Raw genomic sequence first — 14786 nt, forward strand, 5'->3', positions numbered from 1 at the left:
ACCCGGCCTCCCAGGTCGCCCCCTCCCCAGCGCCGTAGCTCGGGCCCCTAGCCTACCCACCGCCGCCCCCGACGCGGGTCTCCTGGGCCCCGAGCCCTCCCCTCCTGGCCCGCACCCGCCTCGGGCCCAACCCCCTCCCGGGGGCGGGCTTCCTGAGCCCAGACGCCCCCCGCCCCCTCCACCCTCCGGGCCCCGCCCCGCGCCCCCACCCCCGCCCCTCGGAACCAGCCCCGCTCTCGCTCTCCCGGAGCTCCGCAGTGGGGCTAGCGGGGCTAGCAGGGCTAGCGGGGCGGGCGGGGCCGGGTGGCGCAGGGGGCGGGGATTTCTGGCACTTTCTGGGCGCTGCGAACGCTCTGATCTTGGGTTCGAAGGCCGGAAACGTCGGCGGCGGAGCCGTAGCGCCGCCGCGGCCCTTGTTCTCCGCTGAGGCCGCGCCGCAGCGCAGACATGGCCAAGTGGGGCCAGGGGGACCCGCGCTGGATCGTGGAGGAGCGGGAGGACGGGACCAACGTGAACAACTGGCACTGGTGCGGCCGGGCAGGGGCCGGGGCCGCGGCTTCCGGGCCTCCTCCCTCCGGAGCCGGCGGGCGGGGCGGGGCGGGGTGGGGGGGGGACCCTCTGCGAGCGCCCGGCGCCCTGTGCCCCGTGCCCCGGGTGCAGGGGCGGCCGGGTGTCTCGGGGCGCCTCCCGGGCCGTGGTGGGCCCCGGGCCGGGGGAGTGGGTAGGGTTGGAGGCTGCACAGGTGCAGATGCTCGTCTTTAGCCTCAGGGCTTGCAGAGCCCTTGGAGCCTGGAGACCCGGGGTCTTATCTGCACCGGCTCTGGGACTTCACTTTCCTCTTTTTGAAAGTTGGGTTGGGTCCCAGGAATAGAAGTCATTCTTGACTTACCGCTTCAGCTTCGGCAGTCTCTGACCTTAGAAGCTCTCCCCGCGCCGCCCCTCCCCCCCAGCCCCTTGAAGTTTGGGGGAGTTAAAATGAAGGTAGAAAGTGTGTGTGTGTGTGTGTGTGTGTGTGGGTGTGTGTGTGTGTGGGTGGGTGTGTGGTACGTATGTATTGGAAAGAACAGGAATTTGGATCTCAACTCCACATCTGACTTGATGAGTCTCTGGTGAGCCCTGCCTTCTAGGAGTTCTTACTAGTTATTTTATCTCATCTGGAGCTTGGGCTGATTTTTGCCTCTCGCTCTTCAGTCAGAGTTTCAGGAATTGATGTTCTCTGCTCTGGTCCTCTGAGGGCTGTGCTACCTCAAGGCCATCAAGGTGATGCTGAGGCAGGTCCAGGGCAGAGCAAAGCCTTAACCTGTGAGGGCATCCTTCCCTGGGGGAGTCCTGGCTTGGGGTTGGGAAGAGCTGACCTCTCCTTTCCCAGCCTTTTCACCATGGACACTTATGGACTTCTCTCTGCTCATTTACACCCCTTAAAATGGGAACATTATTTGGGAAGATTGTATGAGATAATATCTGTGTGAAAACCTTGTTAATTTGTCTTATTACGATAAAAGTTATTTCAGTTATAATTACCTTTTCATGTGGCCCAGGCTTTACCCCTCCATTTCCACCAGGTGAGATTTCGAGACCTCCTTTCCCCCAAATAAACCAGTGTTTTTAAGACAAAATACCACCCAACAGCTGCTTGAGAGGAATTGGGCTGATCTGGACTGGGCCAGGGCATTATCCTGATTCCCCAGGGTGGGCGTGTGGACACCAGTGGGGGCTTCCATTCACCGCTCTTCCCTTCTTTTGGCCCTCGGCAGGACAGAGCGGGATGCCACCAGCTGGTCCAAGGGGAAGCTCCGCGAGCTCCTGGTGGGCATTGCCGTGGAGAATGAGGCTGGCCGTTGCGAGATCAGTGAGCTGAAGCAGGTGGAAGGCGAGGCTTCCTGCAGCAGCCGCAAAGGAAAGCTGATTTTCTTCTATGAGTGGAACATCAAACTGGGCTGGAAAGGTAACAGGGTCCTCCAGGTACAGGTGGGGCTGGGGGCTGTGCTGGGGCAGAGTTGGTTGATTCATTAGTCATTCATTCAACAGATATATTTAGAACTCCTGCTATGGGCCCCTGAATTGGTGTTTGGAGTTCTGGACACCCTTACTGCACGTGGAGTTCCTTGTCCAACCAGCTGTGGGCTTCCCTTTCTCCCAGCACTCAGAGCTCTTTAGGGCTCTTAGCTGTCAGCTGGACTCAATCTGCCAGGCATTTGTGAGCACTAGCGTTTCCTGGAGCTGCTGCCTGCAGCACTCTTCCCCTCGATAGGTGCCTGCTGGCTCCTTCAGCTCTTTCAGGTTTGCATCCTGAGTAAAGCCATCTGTCTCCATTCTCTAACAGTTTCAGATCCCTTCCTTGTACTGTTTCCCTTCCCTGCTTTATTTCTCCCCAAAGCACTGATATTTGGCACACTACATATGGTTACATTATTATTGTTCTGGATTCCCCTTTTCTCCCCATTCATCAGGGCAGAGATTTTTTAAAATATAAGCTTTATTGAGATATAATTCACATACCATACAGTTCACCCATTTAAAGTGTACAATTCCCTGGTTTTCAGTATATTCACAGAGTTGTGCAGCCATCACTACAGTCAATTATAGAACATTTTCATCTCTCCCCCCAAACCATGTACTTGTTAGCAGTCACTCCCCCAGTCCTTGCAACCTCTAATCTAATTTCTGTCTCCATGGATTTGCCTGTTCTGGACATTTCATATGAATGGTATCACACAGTATGTGGTCTTTTGTGAGTAGCTTCTTTCACTTGACATAATGTTTTCAAGGTTCATCTGTCTTGTAGCATGTTTCATTCTTTTTCATTGTTGACTAACGTTCTGTTGTATAAATGTAGCACATTTTGTTTATCTGTTCATCAGTTGATAGACATTTTGGTTGTTTTCATTCTTTGGGTCTTTGGGTCACGGATTGATTGGTTTTGTTTCCAGATCACTGTCTGAAACGTTGTGTTTGTTGAATGAATAAATTTCTCCCGTGGTGCCTGGCTCCTTGCTGGGTGGACAGTCTATACTCAATAAATATTTGTTGAAATAACCATGGATATGAAGACAAAGGGAAAAGGAAAAGGAGGAGAGAGGGCAAGATCTGGTTCTGGAGGATGGTGCTGTGTTTGGGCCTCAGCTTGTGTCAGCTTCTTTCTTGAGAGTTTGGGTTAGAGAGCTGCCTGGTGAGCTGTCCTTGGGCCTCTGTCCTAGTGGCTGTCTTGCTAACTGGAGCCAGGCCAGAGCCCAGGGAATGTTCAGCGAGCATCAAAAGCAGTCCCACTTGTGCCTTGAAACCTTCTGGCTGGGGGTTTGCTCTCAGTTGCTCCCTCAGTGGCTGCTCTTGGCTGGATCATAGCAGGGTCTGGCTCCTTACACATCCAGCTCCCCAAGACAGGGGCTCTGAGGTCCCCAAGGAAACTCATGGTCTTGTGTCTCTTCCATCTCCCTTAGCTAGAAGCAGCAACCAGCTCCTTTGTAGGATAAGACCCAGCAACTCCCAGGCAACAGCCAGAGGGCAGACGGAACAGGGCTTCCCTGACCCCGTGTGCTTTCTCCTCTAGTAGTTAGTCCTAGAGGTGGCTAGTGGGATCCGCTGGGGAGGAGACAATACTCTGGTCTTCCTTTTTTTTTTTAAAATTAAATTTTAATTATATTAAATTTAGCTTTCTCAGATTTATTGAGATATAATTGATTTATAACATTGTATGAGTGAAAGGTATACAACATGATGATTTGACATATGTGTATATTGCAAAACTGATTTCCACAATAAGGTTAGTTAAAATATCCATCACCTCATATAGTTACAAATTTTTGTGTGTATGTTGAGAACTTTTAAGATCTGCTCTCTTAGCAGTTTTCAAATGTATTATACTGAATTGCTTACCCTGCTGTCCATTACATCCTCAAAACTTACTCATCATATAAGTGGAAGTTATATGTGCCCTTTGTGTCTTTTGACCACCTTCACCACCCTTCCCTCTGCCACCTTGCAACCACCAGTCTACTTTCTGTTTCTGTGAGTTTGGGTTTTTTTTGATTACACATATAAATGAGATCATACACTATTTGGTTTTCTCTGACTTATTTCACTTAGCATAATACCCTCAAGGTTCATCCATGTTGTCACAAATGGCAAGATTTCCCTTCTTTTTTGTGGCTGAATAATATTCCATTGTGTAAATATGCCACATTCTCTTTATTCATTCATCCATCGATGGACGCTTAGGTTGTTTGCATGTCTTGGCTACCATAAATAATGCTGTATTGAATATCGGGGTGCAGATATGTCTTTGAGATAGTGATTCCATTTCCTTTGGCTATATATCCAGAAGTGGAATTGCTACATCATGTGGTAATTCTATTTTTAATTTTTGAGGAACCTCTATACAGTTTTCCATAGTGGCTGCACCAATTTACATTCCCACCAATAGTGCATGAGGGTTCCCTTTTCTCCACATTCTCACCAGCACTTATCTCTTTTTGATAGTAGCCATTCTAACAGGGGTACAGTGTTATCTCTTTATGGTTTTGATTTACATTTCCCTGATGATTAGTGATGTTAGACACCTTTTCAGGTACCTGTTGGGCATTTGAATATTTTCTTTGCATAAATGTCTATTCAGTTCCTTTGCCCATCTTTTTAATAGTATTTTTTTTTGCTATTGAGTTGTATGATTCCTTACATATTTTGTATATTAACTCATCAGATATGGTTTACAAATATTTTCTCCTATTCTGTAGGTTGCCTTTTCATTTTGTTGATTGTTTCTTTTGCTGTGCAGAAGCTTTTTAGTTTGAGTAGTCCCTAGACCAACATCAAGGAGCTTTTTCCCTGTCTTTTTCCCTAGGAGTTTTATGGATTCAGGTCTTACATTTAAGTTTTTAATCCATTTCAAGTTAATTTTTGTGTATAGTGTATATTTTGTGTATAGTGTAAGATTCATTTTCATTCTTTTGCATGTGAATATCCAGTTTTCCCAGCACCATTTGTTGAAGGTAGTATCTTTTACCCGTGGAGTATTTTTGTTTCTCTTGTCATATATTAGTTGACCACATATGCATGGGTTTATTTCTGGGCTCTTGATTCTGTTCCATTGGTACATGTCTTTTTTTTATGCCAGTACCATACTGTTTTGATCACTCTTGCTTTGTAGTAAAGTTTGAAATCAAGAATTGTGATGCCTCCAGCTTTGCTCTTCTTTCTTGGGATTGCTTTGGCTATCAGAGTGTTTTGTGGTTCCATGTGAATTTTAGGATTGTTTTTTCTACTTCTGTAAAAAAAATGCCACTGGAATCTTGGTAGGGATTGCATTGAATGTACAGATGCCTTTGTGTAGTATGGACATTTTTTTAAAATTTTATTTATTTATTTATTTTATGCAGTGGGTTCTTACTAGTTATCTATCTTATACATATTACTGTATATATGTCAATCCCAATCTCCCAAGTAGTATGGACATTTTAACAATATTAATTCTTCCAAGACATGAACATAGGATATCTTTCATCAGTGTCTTATAGTTTCCCATCTACAGATCTTTTATCTCCTAGGTCAAATTTATTCCTAAGTATATACCGTTTTTGCTGCTATTGTAAATGGTATGTTTTCTTTATTTCTTTTTCAGATAGTTCATTGTTAGTGTATTGAAAAGCAACTGATTTTTTTTTTTTTTTTTTTTCGGTATGCAGGCCTCTCACTGTTGTGGAGCACAGGCTCCGGATGCGCAGGCTCAGCGGCCATGGCTCACGGGCCCAGCCGCTCCGCGGCATGTGGGATCTTCCCGGACCGGGGCACGAACCTGTGTCCCCTGCATCGGCAGGTGGACTCTCAACCACTGTGCCACCAGGGAAGCCCAAGCAACTGATTTTTGTATGTTGATTTTCTATCCTGAAACTTTACTGAATTTATTTATTAGTTCTAACGGTCTCTTGGATTTTTTTTGTATATATGATCATGTGCTATGCAAATAGAGGTAATTTTACCTTTTCCTTTCCAATTTGGATGCCTTTTATTTCTTTTTCTTGCTTGATTGCTCTGGCTAGGACTTCCAGTACTGTGTTGAATGGGAGTGGTGAGAGTGGGTACCCTTATCTTGTTGCTGTTATTAGAGGAAAAGCTTCCAACATTTCACCGTTGAGTACGATGTCAGCTGTGGGGTTGTCATATATATCGCCTTTATTATGTTGAGATATGTTTCTATTATGCCCACTTTGTTGGGAGTGTTTATTATCAGTGGATGTTGAATTTTCTCAAATGCTTTTTCTGCATGAATTGAGATGGTCATATTATCTTTATTTTTCATTGTATTAATGTGACGCATCACATTTGACTTGGGTATTAAACCATCCTTGCATCCCAGGGATTAATCCCATTAATCATAGTATTTGATCCTTTTAATGTGCTGTTGAATTCAATTTGCCAGTATTTTGTTGAGAACTTTTACATCTATATTCATCAGGTATATTTGTCTGTAATTTTTTCTTTTTCTTTTCTTTTTTTTTTTTTTGGCCACACTGTGTGGCATGTGGATCTTAGTTCCCTGACCAGGGATCAAACCTGGGCCTCCTGCAGTGGAAGCGCAGTCTTAACCACTGGATGGCTGAGTAACCCTGTAATTTTTTCTTGTAGTGTCCTTAACTGGCTTTGGTATCCTGGTAATGCTGGCCTCTTAAAATGAGTCTGGGAATGTTCCCTCTCTTCAGTTTTTGGGAAGAGTTTGAAAAGGGTTGATGTTAATTCTTTAAATGTTTGGTAGAATTCCCCAGTGAAATCATCTGATTCTGGGCTTTTTTTTGTTGGGAGTTTTTTTGGATTACTGATTCAGTTTCCTTAATCATAATTGGTCTGTTCAGACTTTCTAGTCCTTAATGATTCAGGCTTGGTAGTTGATATGTTTCTAGGAATTTATTCATTTCTTTTAGGTTGTCCAGTTTTATAGCATAAAATTGTTAACAGCAGTTGCTTATTATCGTTTGTATTTGTGTGGTATCAGTTGTAATGTCTCCTCTTTCATTTTTAATTTTATTTATTTGGGTCCTCTTTTTTTTCCCTTGGTTAGTCTAGCTAAAGTTTTGTCAATATTGTTTATCTTTTCAAAGAACCAGCTCTTTGTTTTTATTAATCTTTTATATTGTTTTCCTATTCTCTGTTTCATTTATTTTATTTTATTTATTTATTTATTTGGCTGCATTGGGTCTTCATTGCTGCGCACGGGCTTTCTCTAGTTGCAGTGAGCAGGGGCTACTCTTCGTTGTGGTGCACAGGCTTCTCATTGCGGTGGCTTCTCTTGTTGTGGGGCATGGGCTCTAGGCGTGTGGGTTTCAGGAGTTGTGGCACATGGGCTCAGTAGTTGTGGATCACGGGCTCTACAGCACAGGCTCCGTAGTTGTGGCGAATGGGCTTAGTTGCTTCACAGCATGTGGGATCTTCCCGGACCAGGGCTCAAACCTGTGTCCCCTGCATTGGCAGGCAGATTCTTAACCACTGCACCACCAGGGAAGTCCCATGTTTCATTTATTTTTGCTCTAATCTTTATCCCTTTTTTTATTGAGATATAATAGACATATAACATTATATTCATTTTGTGTTATGATTGTATATTCATACACATCAAGAAATGGTGACCACAATAAGTCTAGTTAACATTCATCACCATACAGTTATAAGATTTTCTTTTTTCTTGTGATGAGAATTTTTAAGGTTTACTTTCTTTCAAATATACAATATAGTATTATTATACTTACCATACTGTGTATTACATCCCCATGACTTATTTTCTATAACTGGAAATTTGTACTTTTTTTTTTTTTTTGCGGTACGTGGGCCTCTCACTGTGTGGCCTCTCCCATTGCGGAGCACAGGCTCTGGATGCGCAGGCTCAGCGGCCACGGCTCACGGGCCCAGCTGCTCAGCGGCATGTGGGATCTTCCCGGACCGGGGCACGAACCCATGTCCCCTGCATCAGCAGGCGGACTCTCAACCACTGTGCCACCAGGGAAGCCCAGAAATTTGTACTTTTGACCACTTTCACCCGTTTTACCCATTCCACCACCCCCTGTCTCTGGCAACCACTAATCTGTTCTCTGTATCTATGACTTTGGATTTTCCTTTTTTAATTGCTGTATCCGTGCACCTTCTTTTATTTAAATTAATTAATTTTTGGCTGCATTGGGTCTTTCGTTAATGCATGTGGGCTTTCTCTAGTTGTGGCGAGTGAGGACTACTCTTCGTTGTGGTGCGTGGGCTTCTCTCTGCAGTGGCTTCTCTTTGTTGTGGGGCACTGGCTCTAGGTGTGCAGGCTTCAGTAGTAGTGGTGCGCGGGCTCAGTACTCGTGGCTTGCGGGCTCCAGAGTGCAGGCTCAGTAGTTGTGGTGGATGTGCTTAGTTGTTCCACAGCATGTGGGATCTTCCAGGACCAGGGCTCAAACCTGTGTCCCCTGCATTTACAGGCGGATTCTTAACCACTGTGCCACCAGGGAAGTCCGACTTTGGTTTTTCGTTTTATTTTTTTCTTTTAGATTCCACATATAAGTGAGATCAAATAGTATTTGTCTTTCTGACTTATTTTATTTAGCATAATGCCCTCAAGTTCCATCCAGGTTGCTACAATTAGCAGGAGTTTTTTCTTTTTTATAGCTAAATAATATTCCATTGTGTGTATGTACTACATTTTCTTTATCTGTTCATCCACTGACGGACACTTAGGTTGCTTCCATGTCTTAGCTATTGTAAATAATGCTGCAGTGAACATGTGGATGCATATATCTTTTCAAATTAGTGTTATTGTTTCCTTTGGATATATACCCAGAACTGGAATTGCTGGATCATATGGTAGTTCTATTTTTAATTTATGGAGGAACCTTCATACTGTTTTCCATAGTGGTTGCACCAGTTTACATTCCTACCAGCAGTGCACAAGGGCTGCTTTTTCTCCACATCCTTGCCAACACTCATTATTTCTTCCCTTTTTAACACATTACTGACTGGGGGATTTTTGCAGAAACTAATGCCTGTGGCTGGCAATTTGTTATGTAAGTGAATATTGAAACACCTGCGTTTGAGTAAATATCAACAACTTTTTTTTCACTTAATGTATTTATTTGAAACTTAGTACATGTCTTACTAAAGGATTCTGTTATTTCATTAGAGTGTGATAGGCAGTAAAGCAGGCACCTCTGTGCAGGGGAAAGAACATCTATTACAAATATACTTTTCACTGCGCTTTCTCCTGGAAGAGCAGATTCTACACTTTGTGGTGGCATTTTTTATTAGTCCTGTGGGTATTATTTCATATAGACTATGTTCTTTTATTTTACCTGATAGTCAACAAGGTGGATCTTTGTGGAGGGGCTCTTTTAGAAATGCCACAAGAAGCACCAGGTGCAGGACTACCACTACATTCACAAGACTGGTCAGTTGCCCATTCTCTAGCTACTGCTAACAAAAATTGCTTGTTAAGTCATTTTATTATGTTCATTAAGGCTACAATAAATTTTAAATGCATTGAATAAACTGTAATTACTCAAACAGAAACCCACTTTCTCATACCGTTTTCGAGTTTTCTGGAGAATATTGAAGTTTGCCAGATATTGATCGATCGATCAACTCCTTTCATATATTTTTGTTGTGTTTTGTTTTGCTTTTGATATGATTCTACTTTTAAAATATTTATTTTTTTGGTTGCACCAGGTTTTAGTTGCGGCAGGTGGGCTCCTTAGTTGTAGCTTGCCAGCTCCTTAGTTGCGGCATGTGGGTTCAGTTGCGGCAGAGGGGTTCCTTAGTTGCAGCTCCAGGGCTCCTTAGTTGTGGCATGCGAACTCTTAGTTGTGGCATGCGAACTCTAAGTTGCGGCATGTGAACTCTAAGTTGCAGCATGCATGTGGGATCTAGTTCCCTGACCAGGGATCGAACCCGGGCCCCCTGCATTGGGAGCACAGAGTCTTATCCACTGTACCACCGAGGAAGTCCCTCATATATTTATTATACTCTAATATACAAGTGGGCTTAGTTATCTGATGGCCAGTCCTCCTGTCTTCCTTTCATGTAGATGTTATGGAGGCATCATGAATAGTTGTCACTATGCGGACTAGCCTCTTGTCTTTCCATATAAGAAGAATCACTTTTCCCTTCCATAAGAATGTAATTTCTCCCCCTGTAGATTTTAAATTTCTCCTTTAATTGGTTTGGTAGACCACAATTCTCTCTTATAGTCCCACAAACTCTGGTTTTATTTTTCAACAGTATTTCAGATGTGTACACACTGTTGTAATAATTGTCTTGGTACATATGGTGCTGTGAACCAAGATAAGGTTGTAGGACTGATAATATTGTTGCAGTTTCTTTCCTTCACCTGTGTAAATCTCAAGGTAGCATATATATCCAGTTTCACTTTCGCTAACCATCCTGACCAAAATTCCATATTTTGTAAGTTTTCTGGGATTATAAGTTTTGAATCTGAGTTGTCCTCTCCACTTTATCATTGCCTTATCAAGTGATAGCTCTTGTTTGTATATAGATCGATTGAAATTTTGGTAGAAAATAATCCAAAAGAGGTTTAACTTTTGAAATTCTGTCTGTAGGAAGTAGAGTTTCTGAGTTATTAAAGTGAAAAGCTGTCATTATTTGTTTGAACCTTATTCTCATCAGAATCTTCGGAAAGACAGGTGTTTCAAGTAAGGGATCAGTCAACCAGTATTCTTTCCAGTGTGACTTATTTGTCCCATCAAATTATTAATCCAAGAAACTTCTTCGTGTCACTATTGGTTACATCAGTCTATTTTAAAGCCTTACCATACTCTTTATATGATTTTTCATTCTGTTGGTGATACAAGTTTGTTTGAGAAGCGACCAACTCGAAAAAGTTATTGCCAAAAAAAAATTAATTCTGTTATGTCACTAACACTTTGCGGGTTATTACATTCAGTAGTTACACCTGACAAACCTGTAAAGTCTTCTAATTTTCATGAAATGTCTTCAATCCACTCTTCTGTAGAAGCAAAGGAGCATTCTCCAGCACCGTGAGTTTCGTTTTCACTTTCCGTATCAGAATCAATCACTAAGGTTTTCTGTCTTTTTGCTGGTCTAATATTCACATCGTCTGAATCAACTATATTCTGAAGAGTTATCATCTTCTGAGACACTAGTGTATATATGTTGCTTGGACAGTCAGAGAAAGTATCTGCATAAAATTGACCAAAAAATTCTTGACTCAAAATTTCACAATGTGTCATTTTTGAAAATTTTACGGTAATAAACTTGGATTTGTAGTATACACAAGGTTGGAACAAATGAATGATAACGACAATCATAAGTTGATTAATGAATCCTCGATCAATTTTAAGCTCTAACAACTTTGCAAGGTGATGTTAATTGTATCACTCTCTAAAAATGTATTGATACGTCTCTGGTCAATAACGTTCAGGTAACAAAAGACATATTAATACATCTCTGGTCAATATGTTGTTATAAAAGACACTGTAACAGGTGTGAGGTGATACTGCATTGTGCTTTTGATGTATAATTCCGTGATGTTGAGCACCATTTCATGTACCTGTTGGCCTTTTGTATGTCTTTGGAAAAATGTCTCTTCAGATTTTCTGCCTATTTTCTAACCAGATTGTTTTTTGTTACTGAGTTTTATAAGTTCCTTATATATTTTGAATATTAACCCCTTATCATATACATAATTTACAAATATTTTTTCTCATTCAGTAGGTTGCCTTTTCATTTTGTTGAGTTTTCTTTGCAGAAGCTTTTTAGTTTCACTAGTCCCGCTTGTTTATATTTGCTTTTGGTGTTAAATCTAAAAATCATTGCCAAGAACATTGTCAAGGGGCTTATCACCTATGTATTCTTCTAGGGCTTTTGTGGTTTCAGGTCTTAGGTTCAAGTCTTCAGTTCACTTTGAGTTAATTTTTTGTGTATGGTGTAAGATAGTGGTCCAGTGTCATTGTTTTGCTTGTGGCTGCCAGTTTGCTCAACATCATTTATTGAGGAGACTGTCCTTTCCTCACTGTATATTCTTGACTCCTTTGTCAAAGCTTAATTGACCACATATGCATGGGTTTATTTTTGGTCTCTCTATTCTCTTCCATTGATCTGTGTACCTGTTTTTTATGCCAATACCATACTCTTTTGATTACTATATCTTTTTAAATATTTTTTTATTAGTTTCTGCTTTATAACAAAGTGAATCAGTCATACATATACATCTGTTCCCACATCCCTTCCCTCTTGCGTCTCCCTCCCTGATTACTATATCTTTATAATATAGTTTGAAATCAGGAAGTACGATGCCTTCAGCTTTGTTCTTTTTCAAGATTGCTTAGGCTGTTTGGGGTCTTTTGTGGTTGCATACAAATTTTAGGATTGTTTGTTCTATTTCTGTGAAAAAATGCCATTGGAATTTCAACAGGCATTGCATTGAATCTGTAGATTGCTCATTATATCTTTTCTTCTGCTAACTTTGGGCTTAGTTTGTTCTTTTTCTAGTTCCTTGTTGTGTAATGTCAGGCTCTTTATATGAGATATTTCTCTTTTTTTGTCATTTTATGAGTTTACAGCTACAAACTTCCCTCTTAGAACTGGTTTTGCTGCATCTCATAAGTGTTTGTGTTTACATTTTTATTTGTACCAAGATATTTTTAAATTTTCCCTTTGATTTCTTTGAGCCATTAGTTGTTCAGGAGTATTTTAATTTTAATTTCCATGTATTTGTGAACTTTCCAGCTTTCCTTCTGTTACTGATTTCTAGTTTCATACCATTTGTGGTTGGAAAAGATACTTATTATAATTTCCATCTTTTTGAATTTGTTGAGACCTGTTTTGTGGCCTAACTATGATTTATCCTAGAAAATGTTCTGTGGGTGCTTGAGAAAAATGCATATTCTGTTTCTCTTTGATGGAATGTTCAGTATATGTTTGTTAGGTGTATTTCATGTATAGTGTTGTTCAGATCTGATATTTCCCTATTGGTTTTCTGTCTGGATGATATATCCATTGTTCAGAGTAGGGCATTAAAGTCCCCAACTATTATTGTATTGCTGTTTATTTCTCCTTATAAGTTTTCTAAGTAATTGCTTTATATATTTAGGTGCTGCAGTATTAGGTGCATAAATATTTACAATTATTATATCTTGATGAATTGACTCCTTTAGCATTATATAATGACTTTCTTTGTTTGTTTTGACCATTTTTGGCTTAAAGTCTTATTTGTCTAATATAAGTATAGCTACTCCTGCTTTCTTTTGGTTAATATTTCCTTGAAGTATCTTTTCCATCCCTCTACTCTCAGTTTATGTGTATCCTTAAAGCTAAAGTGAGTCTCTTGTAGGCAGCATGTTGTTGGATCTTGTTTTTTTTTCATCCAGTCAGCCGTTCTGTGCCTTTTGATTGGAGAATTTAATCCATTTATATTTAAAGTAACTATTGATAGGTAAGGACTTACTATTGCCATTTCATTAATTCTTTCCTGACTGTTTTGTAGATCCTATCTTCTTTGCTTCCTCTCTTGCCAGCTCTTTAGTCATTTGCTGCCTTTTTGTGCTGGTATGTTTTGACTCCTTTATCATAACCTTTTGTGGTTTTTCCTTTGTGGTTAACCTGAGGTGTATATAAAATATATTTATAACACCCTATTTAAACTGATAACTTAAATTTGATAGCATACAGAAATTTATACTTCTTCCCCCCTCACATTTTAGGTTATTGATGTTACAATTTACATATTTTTACATTGTGTATCCAATAACAAATTCTCATAGTTATGGTTATTTTAAATTCATTTGTTTTTTAACTTTTAATGTAGAGTTGTAAGAGAATTACACACCACCATTGCAATAATAGATCATCTGACTTTGTATATGTACCATTACCAGTGAGTTTTACACATTCATAAGTTTTTTTTTTTTTTTTTTGTGGTATGCAGGCCTCTCACTGATGTGGCCTCTCCCGTTGCGGAACACAGGCTCCAGACGCGCAGGCTTAGCAGCCATGGCTCACGGGCCCAGCCGCTCCGCGGCATGTGGGATCTTCCCAGACCGGGGCATGAACCTGTGTCCCCTGCATCAGCAGGCGGACTCTCAACCACTGCGCCACCAGGGAAGCCCCATTCATATGTTTTTATGATGCTAACTAGCATCCTTTTATTTAAGCTTGAAGAATGTCCTTTAGCATTTCTTATAAGGCAGGTTTAGTGACATTGAGCCCCCTCAGGTTTTGTTTGTTTGGGCAAGTCTCTATCTTTCTTTTACTTCTGAAGGACAGCTTTGCTGGGTATAGTATTCTTGGATGACATATTGTTTCTTTCAGTATTTTGAGTATATCATCCCACTGCTGGCCTGTCAAGTTTCTGTTGAGAAATCCACCTGTAGCCTTATGAAGCTCCCTTGTATGTGAAGAGTCGCTTTTCTCTTGCTGCTTTCAAAATTCTTTTTGTTTTTGATTTTTGACAATTTAACTGTAATGTGTCTTGGTGCAGCCTTTTTTGAGTTCAACCTATCTGCGGGTCCTTTGGGCCTTATGAATCTGGATGTCCATTTCTCAGGTTTGGGAAATTTTCAACCATTATTGTTTTTTTTTTGTTGTTGTTGTTGTTTTTATGGTATGCGGGCCTCTCACTGTTGTGACCTCTCCCGTTGCGGAGCACAGGCTTCAGATGTGCAGGCTCAGCAGCCATGGCTCACGGGCCTAGCCGCTTTGCGGCATGTGGGATCTTCCTGGACCGGGGCATGAACCCGTGTCCCGTGCATCGGCAGGCGGACTCTCAACCACTGCACCACCAGGGGAGCCCCATTATT

At 41.5% G+C, this 14786-nt stretch overlaps 1 protein-coding gene across 3 annotated transcripts in view; it reads left to right on the top strand.

Moving 5' to 3' along the window:
• Positions 1-208: 208 nt before the first annotated feature.
• Positions 209-14786, top strand: part of LOC309816102 (activator of 90 kDa heat shock protein ATPase homolog 2) — a 30289-nt gene continuing 15711 nt past the window's right edge. For all 3 annotated transcript variants that reach the window (XM_082643329.1, XM_082643330.1, XM_082643331.1), the window contains exons 1-2: positions 209-527; positions 1755-1945. In XM_082643329.1, the coding sequence (XP_082499455.1) occupies positions 448-527; positions 1755-1945 (271 nt within the window). In that variant the 5' untranslated portion in view covers positions 209-447. The remainder of the gene's footprint in view (positions 528-1754; positions 1946-14786) is intronic.

Source organism: Mesoplodon mirus, assembly GCF_964341445.2.
Source record: "Mesoplodon mirus genome assembly, chromosome: 14".
Lineage (NCBI taxonomy): Eukaryota > Metazoa > Chordata > Mammalia > Artiodactyla > Ziphiidae > Mesoplodon > Mesoplodon mirus.